General features: G+C 38.6%; 1 protein-coding gene and 1 long non-coding RNA gene across 3 annotated transcripts; one reads left to right on the top strand and one right to left on the bottom strand.

The window, feature by feature from the left end:
• LOC123874542 (chromatin modification-related protein EAF1) lies at nt 1-21,120 on the top strand. 2 transcript variants are annotated; one of them, XM_045919962.1, is made up of 7 exons: nt 93-1,624; nt 10,823-11,091; nt 11,537-11,647; nt 13,018-13,103; nt 13,869-13,989; nt 19,740-19,918; nt 20,334-21,120. In XM_045919962.1, exons 1-7 carry the CDS (start codon nt 667-669, stop codon nt 20,557-20,559), a joined length of 1,950 nt encoding a protein of 649 aa, XP_045775918.1. In that variant the 5' UTR covers nt 93-666; the 3' UTR covers nt 20,560-21,120. The 2 variants fall into 2 exon arrangements, with proteins under 2 accessions (XP_045775917.1, XP_045775918.1); XM_045919961.1 differs by lacking the exons at nt 19,740-19,918; nt 20,334-21,120 and adding an exon at nt 15,962-17,439 and having other exon boundaries at nt 1-1,624.
• LOC123874555 lies at nt 18,306-26,841 on the bottom strand. The gene is made up of 3 exons (XR_006797950.1): nt 24,822-26,841; nt 20,476-20,482; nt 18,306-18,316 (listed from the first exon to the last, which is right to left on the bottom strand). It is a non-coding gene; the product is annotated as an uncharacterized LOC123874555 (long non-coding RNA).
• Nucleotides 26,842-27,448: the final 607 nt, after the last annotated feature.

Genomic DNA, 27,448 nt, shown 5'->3' with positions numbered 1-27,448 from the left:
TAGTCTCGTGGGGAGTGCGGCTACGTCACAGACGGGATTTTTGTAGGTATGTATATCGCTAGGAATGGCTCGATTGGCCAACAAAAGCCTTGTTGGCGGCCATTTTGTTCGATGCTGAGTCACCAAAAGGTGAAAAATGTACGAGAACCGCACTCCCCACGAGACTACACAACGGTATTGGGCATTTCCCTCGTGAACACAAAATTTGGGTTTCATGTTCCCACCGAACCGCAGCGTGGAAACAAAAGTATTTTTTTGCGATAACCAGGAAAATTCGGCATATTAATTGAATTCTAGTGAATATTCATATGCCGGGTTAACCAGAAAATTAAAAGTTGCAAACGTCAAGACGGATATAAACAAGTTACCCGAGACCCTCGGGTCGGGCAGACTAGCATCAGCCTAATCAAGTTAGACCGTCTTATGTGTGATTATAATATCGCTGATAACAATAAAATAACCCGTTGTGTGCGCCGTGCATCGCTGATCTGTCAAATAGTGCAGTGATAACTCGATGTGTGCTATCGGTGCCAATGTTTACCATGTGTGAATACCAAGTGGAGTTCAAACTTTCCAAAGGGACACCATGTAGCAGGGATTTGCAGTGATTATGAACGGATAAAACTAATAAGTATTCCTTATATTTGATTTATAAAACTCGTCAAAATGACGGAAAGTGCACCAGTGCAGGTGAAAACCGAGCGGCCCGATGAGGCTGAAATCAGGGAGTTGGCGGCAAAGATGGTGGAGGCGAACAAAGCGAAGGCTTTGGCGGCTTCCGCGGCTGCGGCGCGGCCTCAGCCGGGTGCTATGATGGGCGCCGTGCCTGCTGGTGTCGGTGGGCAGTTGGGCATCCTTAACTTCCTCACGAGAAAGCCAGGCGCCGCTCAGGTCACGGAACCGCGCCCCGTCAGCGACGACAAAAAGACCCCGGCGCCCGACGAGGCGAGCTGGAAAGGCCACTTCGGCTGGGACCAGCTCGGCAAGTGCCACATCCCCTACATCTACCGGTCCGGAGAGAAGTACGTGGCCGTCCGGATGGTGGAGATCAAGCTCCTCAACAAGTACCTGAACTACCTTCACGCGGACATCTACTCCTGTACGTGTATACGAAGTTACTACATCACTGAAATAGAGGCTAGATTACTAAACGAAATCAACAACAGGCATTGTGACGGACAGTTTGGTCGGGAGCCGTTCACCCAAAAAGACTTAGTAGTGAGGTTATCCGATGCTGGAGAGTTCTATAACTTTTTAGATGTGTGTTATAATAAGTTGCTAAGGGGCACAACCAATAACAAGGACAAGTGTGGTTTTATTAGGATTAACAAAGAGTCTGTAGTTCCATATACAGTGCGGGATAATCAAAAGTTTGTTCCGTTGTTCTACTTTGAGGGTGAGACGGACAATTTGAAATTAAAAGCGGACCAATTGAAAGGCTGGGACTTGTCGTACCTGAAGTTCTGTTGTAAAGTGCAGGGTATTAGAAACGAACTGTTTGCCAGTGAGACGTGCTCTGTGATCAGTTTGACAGACATCAAGAGTTATTTTCCCCCTGGTACGGAGTTTGAGGAGTATTGGCCTAACAAAGTTGTGGATTCACAGCTCCTGATCTCAGCCAAAGGTAAGCTTTATAGAAAGTATTTGCTCTTTAACCCCTGCAGTGTCTATATTTAAATCTTTGGACACTGCCCTGGACACTGGCCGTGAAAGCCTGGTTCAATAGTTTTGCATAAATAAATAAAAAAGTTCTTACTAGTTCTTTTTTTTTTGTAAGGCCCTGGTTTTCTGGGATAAAAAATAGCCTATATGCCTCATTGAAATGCAAGCTATCTCTGTATCAAATAGATGATGCCTGCAAATTCTTTGGTGTGGGTTTTTTTTTTAAATCCTGTAAGAACTTTTGATTTTCCTGGCCTTATGTCCTTCCCCAGGATGTAAGTTCACTTTGTACCAAGTAATGTGTAAAGCTAGTAGACAGATTGACACACTTTTGCATGTAGTTATAATATTGAGTGTTGAGATGAATATGGTTAGCAAATTAGACTATTTCAGTTTTGCAGTCCAAATGGTTGATTACTGGAAATGACAGCTACAGACAATCACAAATCTGATTGGCTGACACTATAACTATTCGCTGCAATACATTGTTTCAGCTCAAATACCTTAATATCAGCCAATCAAAACTATTGAGATGTAGCAATGATTAATGCAGCTTTTGTACATTAACCAGCTGACAGCAATTATAGTGTAATAATCCTTCAGACTGTCTGATTGGCTGATCAAACCTGGACCAAACTATTATAGTTTGTACTGGCCAATGATGGGGCGAAGGCCTAATTCACATTTTTTGACTTTCTATTTTGTGCCTCTTCTGGCCACATATCCAATCAAAAGTGAGTTTTTGCCGACTTTTCATGTTTTAAATGGTTCAATTTCACAGTGATTTTAATTTAATTTTTAAATTGTGTATTGTTGATAATGTTATCAGTCATTAATACTGAAAGAATGAATGGATTCATAATTTATTCGCATAATTATTATGAGCTGTCCATTTCGTGTGAAAATTCAGTGGCATTAGAGGTATATTATGCTCATTTTCGAAGTGTATAAATTGACCCTCTTGGGTTCATTGAACTTAACGTGTGAGGGGTTTGACCCTTCATTAGGGGATAGAAACTTTTTTACTGTCCAATAAGTAGATCACTTTTTTTTAAGTTAATATTTTATCAAACTATATTTTTTAGGGTTCCATACCTCAAAAGGCCACAAAAAAAACTAATCCATATAGGATCACTTTGTGTCTGCCTGTCTGTTGTGTCTTTTAAGTAACCTATAGGGTACGTGGATCTAGATTCTAGATCTACGGGAAGTACCCTACCTCCCTACCCTACCCCTGCTCTAGGAGGTAGGAAGGTCTTACAAGTAAAAGGGGAAAATCCGAAAAGCGTAAATTTGGGCTTAAATCACAAAAAATAAACTAAAAATGGTACGGGAAGGAACCCTTCGTGTGCGAGTCCGACTCGCACTTGCCGGTTTTAACACATTTTGACGAAAAGTACAGAGCTAGCTTGATATCCCAGAGATAGATGGGTTTGTAAAAATCAGAGTTCCCACATGTTTTTAACCCCCGACCCAAAAAGAGGGGTGTTATAAGTTTGACGTGTGTATCTGTGTATCTGTGTGTCTGTGTATCTGTGTATCTGTCTGTGGCATCGTAGCGCCTAAACGAATGAACCGATTTTAATTTACTTTTTTTTGTTTGAAAGGTGGCTTGATCGAGAGTGTTCTTAGCTATAATTTAAAAAAATTGGTTCAGCCGTTTAAGAGTTATCAGCTCTTTTCTAGTTTTCTTGTAGAAAAGAAGGTTAGATAACCGTTAGGTTCATAATATTATGTCAATAGACGAATGTCAAGCTGTCAAGATGGACGTTGCCTAAATACATAATTATTTATTTGAAAATGATGTTTTGGAAAACTCAAATACTTTGGATCGTCGGGGGTGTTATAAATTTTTAATTTACACTTGTTAAAAACCTAAATCCACGCGGACAAAGTCACAACTATCATAAAATTAAGATATTTGTGACTTCGTCCACATGGATTTTGGATTTACGATGTGATAACTATATGACACATGAGGAGCGTAAGGGCGATATTAAGGGCTTAAGTTTTATTAAACCTTTATGACTTACATTGACTATCTGTTAGATAACGGACCTAAGTAAGGTCACGGCATTGAAAGGTGCTCAGCAAGTATATGTCGGCGACAATCCCAGAATATAAAGCCATTATTGTAATTCATAGATCATAACAAACATTAATTCAAGTTACAATGATAATTATTTACACTCTAGCCTTTAAAATCACATTAATAAAATTAAGTATTCAGAAACATGTCTACTCTTCCACTCTTCTTCCAAAAGTTAGCTTTTCCCGCCGAGACACGCCCTCTGGCGTGGCCAACGTGATTTGTCGAAAATGGAGTCAATTAACATTTTCTATATTTCTTAGTTAAATAATTATCTAGTTAAATAACATATTAAATATCTTAAGAATAATAAGATATTTAATTAATATCAAAACAAACAACAGAAGGTCATAGTTATCAACTTATAAATTCTATTAGGACAATAATTTTATAGTATTGGCGCCAATTCAGTATGAAAAAGAGATCTTCAGGAAACTCACTAGGCGGCGCTAGGATCGTGGAGGTTTTTAAACAAGCAGGTTCTATATATGAATAAATCTTAGACCGAAAGAGGTTGTTATTAAAGAAGATTCTATATAATAATTTTATAAAGCAAACACGCCCACATATACGTACCTAGATACGATTATAATTTTTTAGATGATTTTCTGTATCTATATTGTCGCGATTGACCACTTTATATTTGGAAAATCTAACTGACATTGAAAGGATGGGCAGAGGAAAAGAGTAGGCGGTAGGAGAAAAATACTATAATATAAGTATTTTCCTCGGCCAACGTGTCCTGGCTGGTCCTGGACGAATTTCGGTCAATCTCAAGGGAGACTAGCCATTAGCCAATCTACGCAGGAGAAATTGAAATCTAGCCAGGCTAGATAGTAACATTATTAAATCATTAATCACATCACACTATACTATTATAAAGGAGGAAGTTTGTATGTGTGTGTGTATGTTTGTTACTCCTTCACGCAAAAACTACTGGACGGATTGGGCTGAAATTTAGATTGGAGATAGATTATACCCTGGATTGGCACATAGGCTACTTTTTATCCCGGAAAATCAAAGTGTTCCCACGGGAATTTTAAAAAACCTACATCCACGCGAATGAAGTCGCGGGTATCAGCTAGTAGATAATAATATGACAGGGCTTTACCTGTACATCCTAAAACAGATTTTTATTTATTTTTATGTATTAGTTTTTGATTTATTGTGCAAAATGTTGGAAAAATTACCCGAGTACGGAACCCTCAGAGCGCGAGTCTGACTCGCACTTGGCCGGTTTTTTCTTTGATTTCACGTCATCCGTAGCTTAATATTTGACACATCGTCGATTCAGGATCAAACCGAGAGTTCCCTCACTCTGGTTCACTCTGACGATGTTACCATACTCTCCCCTCTCCATGGATTTTCTATTTTTAGCGGATTAACGGACTTTGCTCTAATATTATCCAAGCGCTATAATCAGTTCTAAACATTGACCCTCTGTTTATTTCCATAACCTTGGATCTCTATCATTCCTTTACGACCTTTACGTATTTAATAGAAAAACTATAGGTAACTAACATATTACTTTATGCAGTAGAAAGGTCCTGTACAGTTTCACCATGATGTAGTTTTCTAAAATTGAAAAAAAAAAAATTGGTTGTCTGTAAAGTCGGTTTACTGAAGATAGTTGAACGTGACAACAAAGGCCGATTGTGCTTCTTTGTCGCTCGTTCCGCGCTCTCGCTTGCACTTCAAGCCTTACATGGAACGCCTCAGAGCGAGGTAACGCCGCATGAGTCATGTTTTTTCGTGCGTGCAGCCGGCTCTATCGAATTATAAGACGTTGTCACGTCAAAAAAAATCTTTCAAAAATCTATGGCCAATGTAATTTCTAGCTTAGACTGTGTGATAAGAAAACTCAGGTAGGTAACTGTGATCGCAAAACAAATAACGAGCACAATCTGAACACGAGCCGGATGACTGCGCAGTGTACAGAAACAGATCTTAGTACCTGCTAGATTGCGGGAAATTGCATCAATCATTGTTACAATCGCAATCGTTGTGATCGGCTGAATTTATGGTATTCTTGTTGCAACAAGAATACCATAAATTCAGCTTCAGCAATAAGCAATAATATTAAATAAAATATACTAAGTTCTACTAACTTACTAACAAACACTCGTATTCACATACACACAAGTATACATTCAGATACACACACTCACACACATACAAACACACACACACACACACACACACACACACACGCATCCACACTTCATACGCTCACCATAGCAATCAAAAATACTAATAGAGAAGTACTTACTAACATTAAATTAATACTAGATATAAAATGTAAATTACTTAAAAAATAATATGTAAATAATTAGGATTAAGATAAGATAAGGAGTAAATAAAGGCTATTTATTATTATTATATTGTTGCAACAGTCCATTGTAGCCAATAGTGAGCGAGCATCAACCAATCAGAGATGATTCTGATCATGACATTGTAGCTGTAACAGCCCTTACACAGCATCCAGATTAGTAATGTACGGAGTAGATTGACGGATTGATGCATCTGATCACAAAATATCTGGATATTTTGTGATCAAGATCGCGATCCACTGATCGTGATCAAGATTGGACGTGTAACCGCAAGATCGCGTCAGTCTAGGCTACAGATATATGGAGTTATGTGTAGTAACTTGTTAAAAGATTTTTCATCCATCCTGAAGTAGTTTTTAACCCCCGACCCAAAAAGAGGGGTGTTATAAGTTTGACGTGTGTATCTGTGTATCGGTGTATCTGTGTATCTGTCTGTGGCATCGTAGCTCCTAAACTAATGAACCGATTTTAATTTAGTTTTTTTTGTTTGAATGGTGGCTTGATCGAGAGTGTTCTTAGCTATAATTCAAGAAAATCGGTTCAGCCGTTTGAAAGTTACCAGCTCTTTTCTAGTTATTTCTGTAACCTTCGCTTGTCGGGGGTGTTATAAATTTTTAATTTACACTTGTTGTAATCATCATCTTCAGCAGTTAGTTGTATTTCTTTAAGAAGATTTCAATGAGTATACACTTTTCTGTAACTCTTTTCTGCAACCACTGTTTAACCCAGCGCCTTCTACGAATTCTCTTCTTCAAAGTTAGGGCTGAGACAAGAGATACTACAGCGTGAACCTAATGTAAATCCATGATAACCCGTGTTCACGCGGCGATAGGGTAATACGGATTACGGACTGACGAAATCAAGTCTCAAGATTGCATGTGTAATTTAGTAGCGCAATCCATCAATCTGTGATCGCGATGAGAGCTACTTGATCGCGATCTAAATTGAATATGTAAGGGCTGCCTAATTCTACCGCAATCGAGCCGCGCGGGGCTTGTGGTCCGTAGGCAGTTGGGCAGCAACCCCACTGGAGTCGAGCATGCCAGAAACGCTGACATATCCATGAGGATTTTCTTCCTCCCCAAGGGAAAATCTGTCAAGTGCGTGTACCAATCGCAAGTTTGAAGGGTTCCATACCCTCATACAAGAAATAACACTTTTAATTTTTAAATTTTTTATTATTTGTTGATGTAGCGGTAATAGAAATACATTTTGTGAAAATTTCAACTCTGGACGGATTTGGCTGAAGATTATACCCCGGATTAACACATTATAAGCAAGATTATAAGCTACTTTTTACTCTGGAAAATCAATGAATTCCCACGGAATTTTTTAAAAACCTATTCCACGGGAACGAAGTCGCGGCATCAGCTAGTAAACAAGTGTAAATTAAAAATTTATAACACCCCCGACGATCCAAAGTATTTGAGTTTTCCAAAACATCATTTTCAAATAAATAATTATGTATTTAGGCAACGTCCATCTTGACAGCTTGACATTTGTCTATTGACATAATATTATGAACCTAACGGTTATCTAACCTTCTTTTCTACAAGAAAACTAGAAAAGAGCTGATAACTCTTAAACGGCTGAACCAATTTTTTTAGATTATAGCTAAGAACACTCTCGATCAAGCCACCTTTCAAACAAAAAAAACTAAATTAAAATCGGTTCATTCGTTTAGGCGCTACGATGCCACAGACAGATACACAGATACACAGACACACAGATACACTGATACACACGTCAAACTTATAACACCCCTCTTTTTGGGTCGGGGGTTAAAAAATAAAATGACGTTATACTTCCGCATTATGATCGTGATTTCTGCCACACCTCGCGTTTGGATAACGGTCCCAAAACAGTTTGGTTTCTAACTGTGGTTGGGAGATCGTAGTGATGCGGCAACTCTTCAATAAAAGTATCGTACTTAAAGGAACAATTATTTAAGTACTTAATGCATACTATCTTCATCAATACATACAAAAAGAAACTTTGACTCCCTAACTGACTTATCACCTGCTAGGTCAACTCTTGGTCTTGAAAGCTGCAGTTTTGCACAGAGATTCCTTTTTATATAATGAATACAAGGAATAAGCCTATAAGGTCGGATTTCTAGAAATGCCCATGGTATAGAGAATAAAGGATTTATGTTATTTTCGTCGAGCGAAGCCGTGGACGGTCGCTATTTCGTTAAAACGGACAAATCTGTTTGGTACCTACAACGTGCTGCATGTGATATGCCTGCAATCTGCATCTTCCTGCTCTGCGGAACATGCCGGAACAGACAGACAGACAACAAAGTGGTCTTACAAGGGTTCCGTTTTTCCTTTTAAGGTACGGAACCCTAGATAGCAAGTAGTCAAGCAGGCAACACGCACCACACTAATCTCTTAAACCACATTCAATGTATGAGTACGTTTCACTTCAGCGTCGCTCGGAGCATCCTCAGGAGAGACCTAACAATAATAATTGTACAAAATTATTGTAGAGAACTTGTCCCTTGTGTATCACGGACATTCGCGCAATAATGACTGCTTCTATTCAAAATTCTAATCGCATTGAAGTGGCAACTCTTCAATAAAACTATGGAGTTTCACACTCTTTTCTCGTCATATTAGGTAGGTAGGTACTCCGCTTCTGAAAATAGCTCCGAAAAAAATCCCTAACTGAAAAAGCCCTTCCGTATTTAGCGTTTCGGAGTTAAAAGTCCCCTTTCATTTTAAAATAGCTAAGGCGGGTCAGTTAGTAACTACCTCAAAAGATTTAAAAACTCAAAATCGCTTCGAATTTTCACAAAAAATGATAACTGTTCATGAGCATGCCCTCTATAAAATCCCCCTAAATCTAGTATACCGGAATATTTACGCAGCTTCCTTTTTAGGGTTCCATGCTCAAAAGGAAAAATGGAACCCTTATAGGATTACTTTGTTGTCTGTCTGTCCAGCTCTCCATCTGTAGTGTCTGTCAAGAAAACTTGTAGGATGTTACCCGTTGACCTAGAATCATGTTTGGCAGGTAGGTAGGTCTTATAGCACAAGTAAAGGGAAAAATCCGAAAACCGTGAAAATATTGTTGTTATATCAGAAAAAAATAATTAAAATGTGTTCATGAACAAATAATAATTAGTATTTTCAATTTTCATAGTAAGATAACTATACCAAATAAGTGGGTTATCATATATGAAACTAAAACAGATTTATTTGATTTATCGTGCAAAATGTCGGAAAAAATACCCGAGTACGGAACTTTTTTTGCGCGAGTCTGACTCGCACTTGGCCTGTTTTTTTTATTTAGTTGTCAAGCCTAATGCCTATACTTATATGAACTAAGATATTTTAAAACTACGTCGGTTTCTTGTTTGGTATTGAGGCAGGACCTTCAACAAATCCTTGACATCATTCAAGAAATTTGCATTAACCGCCAGTGTACAAGTTTCTTTTTACATTGTGTATACTTTGTCTTAATTGTTTACTAGTTTTTGCACGCGGTTTTGTCTGTATTTGTGCTACTTTGGATTGGTATAAAAACCAAGAGCTAATTTTTTCGATTTCTGATGTTCAAACGATTGTTTTTGTCGAACGTTCCGTATGTTCTCATGAACCGATTTTCTCATTATTTGGAAAAGTATCAATATTATATGTCTTAGGCTGCAATCACACCTGTAAGTTTTACTTACGTAAGTAGCTTACATGATTAACTAACGATTAATTTACTAATGTAAATAATCTTACAATATGTAAGTGTCATTTACCATAGAAATATTGTCAATTAATTACGTAAGCTACTTACGTGAGTAAAACATACAGGTGTAATCGCAGCCTTAGGCCAAAGCCAAAACTAGTGGAAAGAGTAGAGAAGCTAGATTTGTCCCTTGTCTAGATTACAAAAATACAAACTGACTTGTAACAAGTACAAAATTGTAGTGAAAATCGTTAATTTATTTTGTTCAGAGTGAAAATAGATTAATCAAAATTGGAGCAAGTAGTTTTTTGACGGCAATGAAAAAAAACCGGCCAAGTGCGAGTCAATCTCGCGCACTGAGGGTTCCGTACTCGGGTATTTTTTCCAACATTTTGCACGATAAATCAAAAACTATTAAGTATGCATAAAAATAAATAATAAACTGTTTTAGAATGTACAGGTAAAGCCCTTTCATATGATACCCCAATTGGTATAGTTATCTTATTTTGAAAATTGAAACACATTTTAATTTGACAGACAGACAAACACACAACAAAGTGATCCTATAAGGGTTCCGTTATTCCTTTTGAGGTACGGAACCCTAAAAAATGCGACGATAATGCTTTCGAATATTGAACATTTCGTCATAATAGGTCTGGTGGATTTGGTGCGATGTCACGCAATAAACAATACTGTACAATTTTATAATAGAGACTGCACTGAAATCGATTTAGCTTTTATATGAGTTCCGTACCGAAAGGGTGCCCGCCTGTCCATCCGCCTGTCTGACAGCGGCCTGTATCTCGTGAATCGTAACAGGTAGAGTCTTGAAATTTTCACAGAATGTGTATTTCTATTGTCGCTATAACAACAAATAATAAGAAAATTCAAAATAGTCGCCATGTAAAAAATTTAAGATGGTAGGTAGGTACGGATCCCCTCGTGTGCAATTCCGGCTCGTACTTGACCGATTTTTAGATTTTTGACATCAATAAATCGGTCGCCTGAACACGAACTCTGTTTATTCAACAAAGTTAACATAGGTCATAACTTCCAGGCTCAGTATCGGGCGGTGGGCAATGGACGCGGGCGCCGCCAGCGCCTCCCCCGGGTGCCGTGGGCGGCGTGGGCAGCGGCGTGTCCATGGGCAACGTGGGCGCGTCGCGGGGGCGCAGGCCCGCGCAGCGACATTCAGCTGCGTCGAATGCGATGCAGATGCCCCATGCGGGGATATCCGCGGCTGCCGTTCAAGCGCTGGCCAACGGCTGGAGCTTGCCCGGCACGTTGACGCAGGCGCAGACGCAGCAAGTGCTCAGGCTTGCTCAGGTTAGTACTCAATGCTCTATTATACTGTGCTCAGGCTCGCTCAGATACTGGTTCTTCATTGCTGAGGGTCGTGAGTTATGACTCCTTTCTATTATTCATATAAAAGGAGTTTTCTTATAGTATAATAATGTGGTAGCTTCTTAAATGCTTCCGCATAATCTCGACTTACAGAACGAGATTTTGACTCTTAAGATTTAACCGTTATTTTATCAGATGTTAGTGATAACAACCCGGGACCGATGGCTTAACGTGCTCTCTGAGGCACGGAAGAAACGAAAAGGCTTAATTTGGACACCCAAAATAGGTGACCCATCCTGCTACCGACAAAGGTCAACGTTGCTTAACCAATGTGATCGTTCGATTCGCGCTGTCTCTACCAGGTCACACGCCCGTCAATTAAGCAGCTCTATTGGATATGTTAATAATGTTGATGTGTTGTGTATAGGCGCAAGTGGCGGCGCAGGCGCAGGTGGCGGCGGCGCGCTACAACAACGCGGCCATCGCCGCCGCCGCCGCCATGCCGCAGCACCGCTCGCAGCATAACCGCAACGTGCAGGTACGATGCAGCACAAACATATAATGTCACGCCACGCCTCACGACATGACACTGAAACTACCCTATCCACGGAAAGAAGTTAGTATAGAGCTCTCTCTGTTACGTAATCCCATACGAATGATAGAGCCAAAAAAACTCAGTGGGTGCTAACCATTTTGAGATAACCACCAATCACAAACCAAACTATCTCTTCTAATTGAATTTCGAATGTTTTTAAACCATTTTCGAATCAAGTTCAAATGTTTTTGCAAACGTTTGTGATTGGTTGGTGGCTCAAAATGGTTAGCATAGACAGAGATATTTGGCTCTATCATTTGTATGGGATTACGTTACAGAGAGAGCGCTATACTATTTATATTTGACGACCTCCCTGGCGCAGTGGTAACCGCTGTGGCCCTATAATGGGTGATCACGAGTTCGATTCCCGGCCGAAGTTTATAATCTTATAATTTCTAAATTTCTGGTCCGGTCTGGTTGGAGGCTTCGGCCGTGGCTAGTTACCACCCTACCGGCAAAGCCGTGCCGCCAGGCAATTTAGCGTTCCGGTACGATGCCGTGTAGAAACCAGTGTGTTGCCAGCAGATCTGATTGCAGCCAAGCGCTAGTCTATAAAATTAAAAAAAAAACATCAATATTCTCCTCACTGAAGCCAGTGAAGATTTTGTTGTGTATGGGGGAAAACCAAAAGGTTATATTTTTTGTGAAGAATTTTCCTTAACCTCACAGGCCACACCGGTGGCAAGGATCAACTTTATCCTAATACAATACAGTATTGCGTAATTCTATATTTGGTCACTACTTGACTACAGATGATGTATTGTATTTTCCTGCAAATTATGCCTTTTCTATGGCTATACGATACTAGTTTTTAAGGGTTCCGTATTTTCAAAGAAAGAAAGGAACCTTTGTAGGATCACCTTTGTTGTGTCTGTCAGTCTGTCTGTCAAAATCCGTCATGGGAATCAAAAGCTATATCCTCTACGTTTTGATTCCCTTGATGGGTCTTGACAGATAACGAAGTGGATCCCGTAAGGGTCACTGTTTTGGTAAAGTAGTGATAATAAAAAGAATATCCGTCTGAGTTTGTTGTGGGTCTCTTCAGACTTTGTGGCACCCTCGTAGCTTTAGTTTTAAGTTAACGTAATTAATATCACCACTACATAATTGTTTGATAATCAGAAAGTGTGTAATAGTACCCAATTTGAATAAATGACTTTGACATTGACACTGTCTTTCTCTGGAGATACGGAATCCTAAGACTTGAGTCGTCGATTGCAGAATGTCAGCTAAAGTTATAGAATCCCCCTGCAGGTTGGCCGGTCGTCATATGAATCATGGAAGGGGCCTGTATGAGTTGTGTGTTGTTGCAGTTCCCCAACAGCGCGATCACCATGGCGATGGGGCAGCAGCCGCCGCCGCCGCTCGTGCGCAGCACGGCCAACACCTCCACCATGAAGTGAGACCCTTCATACTTTACTTCTACGTTGTCGTTGATGGCTTCCGAGACAGTAGTTTTGTTTTGCTTGATCAAGCTGCTTGACGGTCGCATCAAAGGGCTTGATCAAATGGCTCAAGCAAACGGCACTCTCATATGCAAAGTGATCATAGTCGTCACTGCAGTGCTTTAGTACGCCGAACAATGCGTCTCTATTCTTCAATCATGTAAGGGGACTCAATCGTTCTCACTTGGCTTGGTCCATCTCATAGGCGATCTACCACGTGCTCTGGTGCCCTCTATTCTTCCTTGAACTACTAAACCTTCAAAGGAGACATCGTGGCCTCTAGATATGTGACCAAAGAAAGTGAGAATGCGACCCCGTACAGCCCTACTCTTGTTACACATACTTTACTAACTTTAATCAATCAACTACAAGACCATCTTCATTCAGCCCATCGCCGGTGTACTGAGAATGGGTCTCCTAGGTACTTCAAGAATCGAGATTCGTGCCTTTTCAAACGTGTTCGCATCATCAAATTTCGTACGAAAAGTGAAAACGCATCCAAAGGGAGCGCGGCCTAAGGCTAACTTGCCTGCTGGCAATTTGTTGATAAGCGCACTGAATAAAAATCATCAAGTTAATTGTATGTACCCGTTATCTACAATATAATATTTTGGAGAACTCTTAGGAAAGATATAAGTGACATTCCCAATTTTCCGTTTCTAACAATATTAAAGGTTCTAAAAATAATGCAAGATGGTAATAGTCAAATTTCCCCGCAGTGTTCAACCCCAAGTGACAAACTCAATGAATGGACACTCGGGCTCGCACACGGTGGACTCGCGGAAGCGGCTCACGCCCATCCCCGACATCAGCATCTCTGGCAATCATACGCCTTATAAGGTGAGTCATCCCACTTCTGATGTCAAGTGACAAACTTGGCCATTATTGTCACAGACTATCACCCACGTGCGGATTTGCAGACTTCACACATCTTTCAAAACGGGAGAACTCTGATCAGGTACGCAGGTTTTCTCATGATGTTTTCCTTCACCGTTAAAGCCGATAGCAGTGACATTTTAATGGCTTAAAAATCGGCCAAATGCTAGTCGGATTCGCTCACAAAGGGTTCATCGTCGTACAAAAAATAATACTTTTAATTTTTTTGTAATAATTTTCGTGGCCGCAATTTTTTGAAATTTTTTTATTTGTTGTTATAGCGGCAATAGAAATACACATTCTGTGAAAATTTTAACTCTCTACCTATTACGGTTCACGAGATTCAGCCCGTTGACAGGCAACGGACGGACTGACGGACGGACAGCGGAGGCTTAGTAATAGGGTCCCGTTGGCACTATTCGTGTACGGAATCCTAAAAACTGGTCAAGTATGTGTCAATGCTAGTGCTAGAACTGCCTCCAGTGGCTACTGGTTAGTATGTTTGACTGCGGATAAGGGGGTCCTGGGTTTTATTTCCGGGTCGGGCCAAAAAAAATAGATATTGGGTTTTTTGTTAGTAAATACTAAGTACTAGCCCGGAGCTCGGAAGTGGGTGGTGTTCCCACGTAAACCCGTCGGTAATGCGCCTGATCTCTGTTCAATCGTGTCGGATTTCCGACCCATCGGGTTATGAGAGCGAGGGAATGGAGTGTACTCCGCAAATGGCTAATCGCTGTGGAGATCGACCGCCGTCCCCAAAATTCGGTCGAGTTTCCGTCAAAGTTTGACGGAGAAAACTTTGACGGTTCTTTTTTTCATGAAAACTATAGGATAATTAGAACCCAACAAACTTTAACAAAACTGATCGGCTGACACTTTTCCATTATTTACTCGTAGGTTCTAGATTTCTTCTTTTTAACCCCCGACCCAAAAAGAGGGGTGTTATAAGTTTGACGTGTGTATCTGTGTATCTGTGTATCTGTGTATCTGTGTATCTGTGTATCTGTGTATCTGTCTGTGGCATCGTAGCGCCTAAACGAATGAACCGATTTTAATTTAGTTTTTTTTTGTTTGAAAGGTGGCTTGATCGAGAGTGTTCTTAGCTATAATCTAAAAAAATTGGTTCAGCCGTTTAAGAGTTATCAGCTCTTTTCTAGTTTTCTTGTAGAAAAGAAGGTTAGATAACCGTTAGGTTCATAATATTATGTCAATAGACAAATGTCAAGCTGTCAAGATGGACGTTGCCTAAATACATAATTATTTATTTGAAAATGATGTTTTGGAAAACTCAAATACTTTGGATCGTCGGGGGTGTTATAAATTTTTAATTTACACTTGTTAAAAAGATTATTTGCCATGTTAGTCATGACTAATATTCCCCTTTCCCCTCCAACTAAGCGCAAAGCATGTGCTAGGAGTGGGGTACGACGATGGGGTACGAATAGTGCAATGGGTGGGATTTGAACCGCCGACCTTTCGGATTTCAGTCTGCTCCTTAACATTTGGACTGCTAGCTGACTGCAAAAATCACAATCGCAGGGATTTACTATCTTTTTGCCTCCTACCCCTTTTTGGGGATGTCTCGGATCTAGGCTATATTATTATGTATTGATATCCCATTTCAGAATATAACAACCAATTTAAATTTTTTATCTCGTTTTATCAACTTGGTTGTTTTTACCGAGATAAATATTTACTGAGTGAGCAAACAAACTAAATCCCACCACATTAAAATTGGTTTATCGGATACCTCGTCTGCTCATAATGGTACTGAATTCCAAGTCCGTGATACAGTGGCTTACTCTTAACTGGTTCGATTGTATCAGTTAAGTATGTGAGCCATTATTAAAAGTGCAGTTGAAAAAAAAAAAGGAATAAAAAGCCCAAAAAAATAATAAAATTTAAAGTTAAAAAGCTACGGATTCCTACTTCCCAGATTCATACGGAAGAGCAAGGCCAAAGCAAAGACAAGCGATCGACGGCTGCATCTAGCACGCGGCAACAGGACGAGTTGCGCAACTTGCAAAAGCAACAAAAGCAACAACGACCCAGGCAGGAGCAACAGGTGCGGCGACAGAATCAACAGAAGGGACATACTTCAGCAACTAGCGCACGGCAAAAAGACGAGTTGCGCAACTTGCAAGAGCAACAAAGCAGGCAAGAACAACACTCGCGGCAACAGAATCAACAGAAGACAGAAACTGCGGCAACTAGCTCACGGCAAAAAGACGAGTTGCGCAACTTGCAAGAGCAACAAAGCAGGCAAGAACAACACTCGCGGCAACAGAATCAACAGAAGAGAGAAACTGCGGCAACTAGCTCACGGCAAAAAGACGAGTTGCGCAACTTGCAGACAAAAGAACAAAAACGCAGGCAGGAGGAAAAAGCGCGGTCGCAGGAAAAGCGAACGGATTCGCGGCTACACAACCGTCAAGAGGAAGAAAATCAACAAAGACGGAGACAAGAGCTACAGCAGCGTCCAACGTTTTCGACCAACGCACGACAACAAGACGCGTTGCACACCTTCCAAGCGCAACAAAGATCTAACCAAGCGCAACAAGAGCAACAAAGATTTAACCGAGCGCAACAATCGCGCCAACAAGAGCAACAAAGAAATAACCAAGCGCAACAAGCGCGCCAACAAGTGCAACAAAGATTTAACCAAGAGCAACAGAAGCGTTCCGCATTGACAACTGATGCGCGGCAACTATACAAGTCACGTTACTACCAAGAGCAAAAAAGAGCCAAGGAAGAGCAACAAGCACGCCAACTGGAACGACAAAAGCGTGTGACATTAGCAACCAACAGGCGTGAACAGGAAGAACAGCACAAGTTTAATGGGGCACAACAGAGATGGCAACAGGGAACTCAGTTACGTTTCCAAGAGGAGCAAAGGAGGAGGCAAGAGCAAGTCCGCAAGAACGAGATAAACTTAAGGGCTTTGCGTGAAGAGAAACAGAGACAGAGAAAGGAAAGGACAAGGCAAGAACATGATCGGTTCCGTTCTATGCAAGAGAGGGATAGACGTTACAAATCTGATTCGTCTAAGAGAAATAACTATCAGACGATTTCCTAGATAAATAATAATTAGAACTAAATAGATAGAGATAAACCCTTGGGTTTCGCGTGTGACTACGGAACCCCAAGTGCCTTGGTGCTGTGACAATATTGAAAGCATAAAATGCTTAATATTATATGTAGGTATATTATTTTATTAGGTATATACTATATATAATATGTATATTCCTCCGATATGATAGTCGGAGACGTTTGTTACTTAATTTTGCAAAGAAAAGTCCTGTCTTGTGCGATTTTTTGAAAGGAACAGAACAGTATAATTTTTATGTAAGTTAATCTTGATATTCTATAATATTAGACAACATTGGGTCTTTATATCGTCTTGTTTATCATATATTATTATATTGTATAAATTATTATTATTATTTACTTGTAAAATCAGCTTTCTCTAATCTAAGCTGCGAGAGCAAGGCTGAGATGTATACAGCGTACTTTGACTTTGCTCAGACTTTATAATAAGTTAGAGTTTAAATGAGTCAGGGCAATAACTTTGTCTAATTTTAACTGCAACGGAAGCTCCGTTTTTGCTTACATAAAAAACACGAATACGCATGAGTGCTCAAACGCTCTTAGGCTATAGACCAACTTTGACTTTTCTCAGACTTCATTCAGGCTGATCTATAGAGCGAACTTTGACTTTGCTTAAACTTGAAACTGTTAAAACGAGACAGACGAGATATCGCTGACATTAATCTGTCTCATTTTAACTGAAACTTAGGTCTGAGCAACGCTCAACGCTGTACGCTCTACAGCTCTCGGCCTTAGTTAAAATGAGACGGATTTATATCAGAGCCATAACTTTATTGTGTTATAAACTTATGAGTAAAGTCTGAGCAAACTCAAAGTAAACTATAGATCTCAGCATAAGTTTCTGAGTAAACAAAACTCGTTGCCTATTTGTACGGCGGATTAGAGATTTTAAAATCGTTAGATGGCTCTGTTTACTTTTTCATAAAAACTGAGCTTAAACAATAACTTTAGAGTCGAGTTTTGTTTACGCTAGTTCCATTTGGGGGTACAGACTATAAAATGTTTTTATTACTATTTAGGAAAATAGAAGAATTTCCAATAATTCCAAAATTTTAATTCCAAAAATTCTATTGTTTTTGTTTTTTATTATGAAAGAAAATGTTTTATCTTAGTTATTTATTATTATTTTTCTACGCCTTTTTATTGACTAGTCGGTATACTATAAATAAGGTTAAATTTAACACTTATGTTAAAAATTAACTGTCATGTGATAAATAAATTAATCCAGTCACAATCAATATAATATACTAATTAGATTACAATTGTTTATATATTATTAAGTATAATAATAATAATGGCGGAATTACATTTGGTCGTCTTTTACCAGCATTAGGATTCTATAGTTTAAACTTGTACATATGGGCTATCTGGCATAATTTATTTATAACAAAACTGTTGCCTTATATCTGTTATATCATTTAAACAATGTTATATAGCCTATAGGAAAACAAGCATTAGGATTTTTTAGTTTTAAACTTGTATGATTCGGGTAAAATCATTAGGGCCATCAAACAATGGTGATTCCGGCACAATATGTCTATAACGTTAACTGTTGTTACCTTTATCAGTTATATCATTACATAATCAATATTATATAACATTTATGAATACAGGGAATTCAGAAATAAATGAATGATTTGAAATTAAAAATCTTTTATTTCATGTTTGGGTTAGGCAATACAATTTAAAAAAAAAAAAAAAGAATATTAGCCATTTTAAATGACTAATATTCCCCTTTCCTCTCCAACTAAGCGTCAGGCTTGTGCTAGGAGTAGGTACGACAATAGTGCAACGGGCGGGGTTTGAACCGTCAGCCTTTCGGTTTTCAGTCCACTCCTTGACCGGTTGAGCTATTGAGGCTCTAGGTTTATAGCTGCCATTGGGAAGATGGCAGCTTGCTGTGGTACAAGCTGTCATACCTCATAGCAATGTATGAGACAGAAAGCTGTCTTCGCTGGGACGAGTCCTATGGGCGTTGCCTAAGGGGGACACCAACGCGTTCATCAGAAATCTCGGAGCCTCCTAATATTCGCTGAGGGTGGTACCGAACGGGTTTTAGTAGATAGAAATCCTAAATAACCCGATGTCTTCCAGGACGTCGGGTATCTTTAAATTTCCCCCGTAAATAAAAAAAGTCTTCATTTAGTGCTCTACTTTTCGAGAAAGAAATTAACTGGTTTAAATGTAATTGCTATCCCTTTCATAATGCTCGTACATCAATACGAAATTCCCACGATGCGTTGAAATGAGACCGATTTATATCGCTGGCATACACCTGTCTCGTTTTAACTGAAACTTAAGTCGAACTAAGTTAAGTTTTGGCGCCTTTAGTGGAGATCTATAGAGTGAACTTTGACGGAGATTTATACAAGTATATAGTATATATTCTATCTATACAAGTACGCGTATTCTGACTTTGCTCAGACTTAAGTTTCAGCTAAAACGACACGATATACGCTGTCTCATTTTAACAGCCTTAAATCGGAAAAGATCACCCCTTAGACTCAATGGCTTAAGCTCGAGGTATCCAAAGCCCTGGTTAGGCTGACCCAGGCTGGATCATCGTTGACTCAGAGCCAGCTTTGACCCGCGATTGTTGTCATCAGGTCCAGAAGGCGGTAGTGGAGAACACGATGGTGCCCTGCATCAACGCCAAGCCCTACCAATACACGGAGCAGCTGATGACGCTACCAGACCTGGCGAGCCACTTCTTCCCGCGCGTGCCGCTCGCCACCTGCCGAGCCATGCTGGACGCGCTTGGCCTCACGCTCTACAAGCCCAACACGTGAGTACACCCTTAGTGTGAAGCGCTAGGATTGATACATAGCACATAGCCAGCGCAGCTGCGAGATAGGACGATGGGATCAATAAAAAGTTGTCAAAAAGTACGACATTGGTTTGCACTGTATCACACCCAGTGTATTAAATGAAAAATAGTCTTGATGAAAAATAGTCTATACCCTGTCTCTCTGACTTATGACCTGTCTAGGTCTGAGCAAAGTCAAATAGAATACTTTGACTTTGCTCAAACCTAAGACAGAGCAATATGTTAGAGACATGAAGTCTGAGTAAAGTCAAAGTATGCTTAAACATCACTACAGATCAGTCTTAAGACATTTATCAGTATCACTAATGTACTTGGTTGTTTCCATGCTACATGTGTATCATTACAACTTTTTCAAAATTTCAAATTTTTCCAGAGCCCAGCTGCAAGTGCTGCGCATGTCGGGGAAGTGCAAATCGGCGGCGGCCGGCGAGAACGGCATGGCTTTAGTGCAAATCCGAGACGTCATTCAGCACATGCCACAGTTCAAGTACATGATGCGGTCGGGGCTGGCTGACGAGGCGCCTCACCAGGCTCACCAGGCGCCTAGACCTGCGCATGCGCCGCCATCTTCGCATGCCAAGCGTGCCCGTGCCAACTAGCTGACACTATATGGCATGCCTGGCAAATACTACAGTGATAGTGATGAGTAGTGGTCAGTATTGGCAGTATTAATCTAGCGCCGACCGTGTCGGATTGCCGTCTCCAGTCAGAGGAGTCAAATCTGTTTGCGCACACACGCAAACACCTGCGAGGTGAGGAGAACCACAGGTGCTTCACCAGGCCCACCAGGTGCCTCACCTGAACCACCCGTACCTCACCAGGTCCACAAGGCGGCTCATCGGGCCCACAAGGCGACTGACCAGGCCCACCTGGCGCCTCATCAGGCCCATCAGGGGCGTATTTATACGCATATAAGGGCGATTTAAAATGACACTAAAAAGATAATAGTAATGAAAATCGACACTAATTGATAAGTGATGTTATGACATTTTGTGACGGACAATATAAAGAATGCGTTGTGTATATAATATTCGTATGTTCTAACAAGAACAGAAAATCTGGTTTATATGCCTAGTTTTGGATCTATCTAATGATTTGATTAGATTGGTCTTGTATGCTAAAATTATTCTAGTTTTTGGGTACATTGTACCTTGACGGATGTATATTGAGAAAATTAAGGATTGTTAAACGCGCACCTTTTTAAGTTATGATTTTGAACAAAATGATTGAAATATATCAATTTTAACTTAGGTGTGCTTATATTTTAGGAAGCATTTCAACATTTATAATTACCAAGCCCAACACTTATATTTTGGCAGTGTTGGCTAAGTTGACAGGTGTAAAGGTGATATCTATAGAATACACTCTGACTTTGCTCAGACTTAAGACAGAGTTAAATGAGACAGATGCATATCTCTCACATAAATCTGTCTCATTTTAACTCAATCTCAGGTCTGAGCAAAGTCAAATCTCACACTTAATGTATTGCTATCCCTTTCATAATACTCTCTGTGGAAAAAGATAGCACTAGATTTGACTTGTCATGTTAGTTTAGAGATTGTGTACAACAGAATTAGCCACTTTAGCTACAATTATATCATACTGTTGGCTAATATTGTAGCTAATTATATTGTGTACAATCTAAGTTGACAGGTACATATAAATCTAGTGCTATCCTTTTCCACAGGGAGCATTATGAAAGGTATAGCAATACATTTCTAAACCTGTTTTTAGTTTAGAGATTGTTTACGACAGAAGTAGCCACATTGCAAAGTAAAAAGTAATAGCCAATAGAAATTTTTGCAGCAAACATTGCACCAATCAAATGTTACACTGTATTGTAACATTTATAAAGCAACTGTGATTACAGTTCACATTTTATGAAGCAACTGTATAGTTCGCGACATGACGAGATGGCAATCGGGCGCATATGAGGCGCATTTAACAACGCTATCGCGCGGGGGCTGTGCGGGTGTGCGGAGCGTATCCACCCTGATTGCCATGACGACCTGTCGCGTACTGTAATTACAGTTCACATTGAAATGTTTATAGACGGAACTGTAATCACAGTTGCGCCTTGATTTGGTACGATCAAATCAATTTTATCATCACAAATCTATTATTATGTACTAATAAAAAAAATTACACAAAGCTTATACAATATGGTTTATATTAATACACCTATACCTATAAGCCAAGTATAAGCTGTGTATGTGTATATATAGTTGAATAAGTTTATTAGAACAAAAATTTTACTGTACTTGTAGGTCAGGTCAATTTCTATAACAGATTACTTAGTAATTTTTGTACAAATTGTATGATACATTTTGTAAATCCGAAGATCTAATATTATAATAGAAGACTGAGAATTTATTTTTTAAATAAATCATTTCATAGAAAGGCTATAGTTGTGAGAGTATAAATTTACTTTATTTTGGGTTTAGTTTGAGTGTTGTATGTATTTAAATAATTTATGTACAATATATTTATTATATTGTGTAAATATTTACAGTTACATTGGTACCAAGTGTAAGGGCTCTTACAAGCCAAAGACTTTTCATCAGATAACGCATATACGCCAAATGCCAAAGTAAAAAAGAATAAAAAAACAAAAGTACCTATACCATCCCTATGTTTATAAAATTAAACGAAAAAAAATCAATAAGTGTCTTTTAGAAGATTTTAAGGCGTTATTTTGGTAAATGTTTATTTTGTTTAATATTTGTTGGATAAACAAATAAACCTTATTCTATTCTATTAAATTTTAAGATTAAGAACATCTTAAAATATTTAAAAGACTCCAATTTTAGGAAGTCTTGATATTTATAAACTGCTTTCTGGGTATTTCCAAATATTTCCAAATATTGTGTTAAATGCTTGTTTGGTATTTTGGTAATTTTTCATTTTCGCGGTACCCTACGATTTGACGTTTTACGTTTTTGGCGTTGTGCATATCTATTATCGGGGGATAAAGTCTTTGGTTTGTGGCAGTCCTTAGCAATGCTTGTATAAAGTACATGTCATATATTTATATAGTATTGTGTTTATCAAAAAACACTATATATAAAACTATGTATATGGTACGTATACATACATTTACATACAGTTATACAGCAACAATATATGTTAGTAAAGGTCGTAGCATATTAAACGCGACTTTTTAGGGTGCCTGCCAACTAAAGTGCAATGGAGTGGAGATTTATTAAATAAATAAATATGTTACAACTTTATTACTTTGAAATTCTTCGGTCGCATCTGATGCATTTCATTACATGGTAATTTAGGCTACAACGGGGCTAGTGTCGGACAAAAGTTCCATAATATAATATACAAAAAACCACATCAAAAATGTGATTGGTCGAGTGAACAAATGACAAAGTTGCAGTGAAGTAACTTTGCATTCAGTCGCCTACGAGATGGAGTTATAAGACATTACATTAATAACATTGCTACCTAAATAAACGCGATTTTTTGTCGCAATATGCCAAGTTGTTACGTGTTGTAACATTTTGTATTTTGAAAAGAGTAAATGTTGGTTTACTTGCCGGCTCTTCTCAGTAAAATCTGCTCTCCGAACCGTTGGTTGTCCTAAAATTGGCCTAGATGAAATAAAGAAATTTTAGTTTGAACACAACTCCACTCTGCATCGTTTTAGTGGACAGGCACCCTTATCTGTTAATAAAAAAATATCGGAATCGTACAATATGCGCCCGGACATAATATGGTCTAAAATTAATTACTTCTTTAAAATCATGAAGCATCCTATGCATGTAAAGATATGCATTGTAATGAGAACTACTTTTTTGGAGTCTCGTATGCTACGAGCCTAATTATTTTGGCTACTACGTTATGTAATATAAGCTTTAAACAAAACAATCCTCATCACAATTCCATAATTATTCACAACATTTTGTATTTCTTACAAAAAATAGATTTATATTTTTTTTTACTGCATAACATTATCCCCTTCAAGAAGTACCTAAATAAGATTTTGTGTAAGTATCAGGCACAAAAGAATTTCGTAAGTAAACATTTGTTTTAAATTACTATGTATTATATAAATTATATTAATGTTATGAATGTATAAAGTTGGTCGCAAATCGCTGCAATAACTTTAAAATTATTTGTAGAAAAATTCTGTTATTTTTTATACAAAGAATTAAAAAGTTGTGTTGTGCGTGTAAGGGTGACTGCCCACTAATGCTCTGCCGAGCGACGACGTGTTAAGCATATCAATCAAATTAGTGACAGTTTTTAATGATATTTTATGACGCATCTCTGAAAAATAAAAAATCTGATTTTATCGTTTAAACACAGCTTCGTCCGGCTCTGTTTCAGTGGACAGGCTCCCTTAATACGCGGTCAGCTGAAAGGCAATTTCAGATTAAAATAGTAGCTATCGACAGTGACAAGGGTTAGATTTGTGTACTTTAAAGCCTGGGTCAAATTTGATCTAACGGAAAATGCGCGCGGAAATTATTTTCGTTGTCTTGTATGCATAAATGTGTCGTGTTCATTATTTCAATATGTTACACTATCAGTTGTCTGTCATTGAAACCGACAAAACGTCACAAGTATGAGTGACAGAGACGACGCAATACAAAGTCAAAATCTCTTTCTAAAGTTTGATGTGTATTGTGTAATCTTTCTTGGCGGATACTTTACATTTGTATCGAAATTCCGTATTAAGGACCATTATTTCTGTAAACATGACGCCTATGATAAATTTCGCACGTGATCATTTTATATTCGTTGACTGAATAGATATCCGCTTCGCTCCGTTTCAGTGGACAGACACCTTTAACAGTCGTTTATTCAAGCTAGTACATGACATGAAAATAGTCTAACTTCACAAAGCAACTGTCGCCAGTGACTGTTTTGATGTAAATCTGCCTTTAGTGTGATTTTTCACTATATTGAAAATTACCTGATCTTTCCAGTGACATAGTATTGGCTAGATGTATAAGTTTACTTGTAAGCTCGCGAATTTTAGGAGAATATTATTAGAAGCTCTGGTTCCTATAGGTAGCTAGTGGGGCGAAATCGAGACTTCGCTATGAATGTAACAGTACTGATTGTATTGTATAATTTGCTACTAATATTTTAATACAAGGCTTTTATACACGGCTTAGGCTCCGTTTCAGTCAACCAACCAGATTCTTAATGTCGTGAAAAAATTAGGGCATGTTTTAAAATCTGATTGATCGACTAAATACATCTCTCTGCTCCGCTCCGCTTACGTGGAAACCGGGCCCTATACATGTCAAATGTATGATGTGTATGTACACCATGTAATAAACAGTATTAGGAATTAATTAACCAAAACAGTGTTGAAAGTTTAGGTAATTCATTTTCAATTTAAGGACTTTGAATTTTGATAGTAAATTGATGAACAATTTATTTTCAAAATAATAAAAAAAATGTATGCTTTAATTTTCATTGTTTTTCATATTTTGATAACTAACCAGTTTTAAATAGCCACCGCATTTTTTTTACACAGAATTCAGAAAAGGAATAGAAGTGCCATAATCAGAGCTTTTCGCCACGCAAATTACCAATGCGCATTTTTGTAAAAGCAAACTTATTTGCATAGCGTTTGAGTTTACATTCTTCTCCATGGCTAGGTGGAAAAGTTCTCACTGTTATAATAAGTACCACCGCTAAAAATCCACAAAACGTCTGGTATTAAAGAACAGCACATACCGTTTCTATTACCTCATACAGAATTCTGTGTAAAAAATGTTGTGGTTGTTATGGCAGTGTGCGATATGAAATGAAATTAATTGAAGTTAGTTCAATACTTAAAAAATTATGGTAATACATGCAGTAAATACTGATTATACATGCAGTAAATACGATTATTCATGCAGTAAATACTGATTATACATGCAGTAAATACTGATTATGCATGCAGAAATACTGATTATACATGCAGTAAATAATCCATATTGGAGTCTCGACTAGCCGATATATTCAGACTATGTCTGAAATAGGTTTGCTATCTTCACGATTCATTATTTATTTTGGTGTAAGTTAGCGTTAGACTCAAAGTAAACGTGCTTGTTATGAATGAAGGCTCGGTCATGCAGAACGCGATATAGAATTTAAATCGTACTTTGCTCCTAGGAACTGCGGAGCTCATATAGTCCACTAGCTATAAGACTTGCATAAGTTAGCTTTGGTAAGTCACTTGCACTGTGTAAACACGCGCAAAAAATTGCGAGAGTTGCAATGCAATGGAAAAACTTGCAGAAGCTGATGTTGACATGACAGTTAATTTTTGAAAGTAAAATTCTACAGAACGTAACTTCTACAATTTTTTTTTGACAAGTTTGTATTGCGTAAACACTTGCTGAATATCAGTTTCTACTAGTTTTCTTGCGGAAATTGGTTACTGCAAGTGTTTACACAGAGCAAGTATGGTGCAAGTGGGTTCCCAGTTTGCGTGTTTTTTTTTGCTGGTAATTGACTTCCTGCGATTATCTACACGGTTACACAATTTTTTTGCAGAAATTGACTTGCGAGTGTTCTACGGTGCAAGTGGTTTGCCAGATCTGACATCTGCAAGTTTAATTGCTAGTGTACACTTGGCTAAATAGGTGTAAATAAGCGTAGTGTCACATTTCGCGCTTTGTATGTCCGAGCCTTGAACGAATCAACGTTTTGATGCTGTTAAATAAGCTGTGTAAATGATAGCTAAAAGTAAATTATTTATTAAATAGATAAGTAACGTATAGAAGTATTTGATATGTATATCACATTATAAATGGCAATAGCTCTTCTAATATTGCAGTCCTTTGTAGAGTCGATGACTCTTGTATTTGCAGAATAAAGGGATTCTTTATCTAAAAATATTTTCTGTTTTATTTTTTGTCGCCCTCATGTCTTGTCAACGACACCAACCACCGCCGATTAATAATAATACTTAATTTAAGTCGGTGGTGTCGATGCGAAAAATAATTTATCTAACGAGCTGTGATGTCCTTGACAAGACATGGTCGCATGATATTTGTAATTAAGAGGGCTGTCTCCGTCACTCGTTTCCACTCGTTTCATACAATCGTAGTTCCAGTTTCATTTGAATATTAAGCAACCAAAGTCCATGAAATTTTGCAGACATATTCTAGAAACTAATATCTATGTCTGTGGTTTTCCAGATTTCTGTTAAAATATTCGGTTTCATAGTTACGCGGTCTTAAAAATGTTCATACAAATCTTTGAACCCCTGTAATTTTAAAACTACATATTTTTAGAAAAATCTAAAACACCACAGACACAGATATTAGTTTCTAGATTATGTCTGCAAAATTTCATGAACTTTGGTTGCTTAATATTCAAATGAAATTGGAACTACGATTGTATGAAACGAGTGGAAACGAGTGACGGAGAGAGCCCTGTTAAACATGCCCTTCCTTCCTCCCTGGCGCAGCGGTAAACGCTGTGGTCTTATTAGGGCCGAGGCACATATGGCTGAGCGCAGCGCAGAGC

This window comes from Maniola jurtina, chromosome 18 (genome assembly GCF_905333055.1).
Source record: "Maniola jurtina chromosome 18, ilManJurt1.1, whole genome shotgun sequence".
NCBI lineage: Eukaryota > Metazoa > Arthropoda > Insecta > Lepidoptera > Nymphalidae > Maniola > Maniola jurtina.
The sequence above is the reverse complement of the archived record's forward strand: the minus strand, read 5'-3'. Positions and strand labels throughout refer to the sequence as shown.

Excerpts from the sequence above, each read along its gene's own strand:
- LOC123874542 (XM_045919961.1), top strand. The coding sequence starts at position 667 with ATGACGGAAAGTGCACCAGTGCAGGTGAAAACCGAGCGGCCCGATGAG. Across the intron at positions 11,648-13,017 it reads AGCATAACCGCAACGTGCAG|TTCCCCAACAGCGCGATCAC; the intron begins GTACGATGCAGC and ends GTGTTGTTGCAG. Across the intron at positions 13,990-15,961 it reads GCAATCATACGCCTTATAAG|ATTCATACGGAAGAGCAAGG; the intron begins GTGAGTCATCCC and ends CCTACTTCCCAG.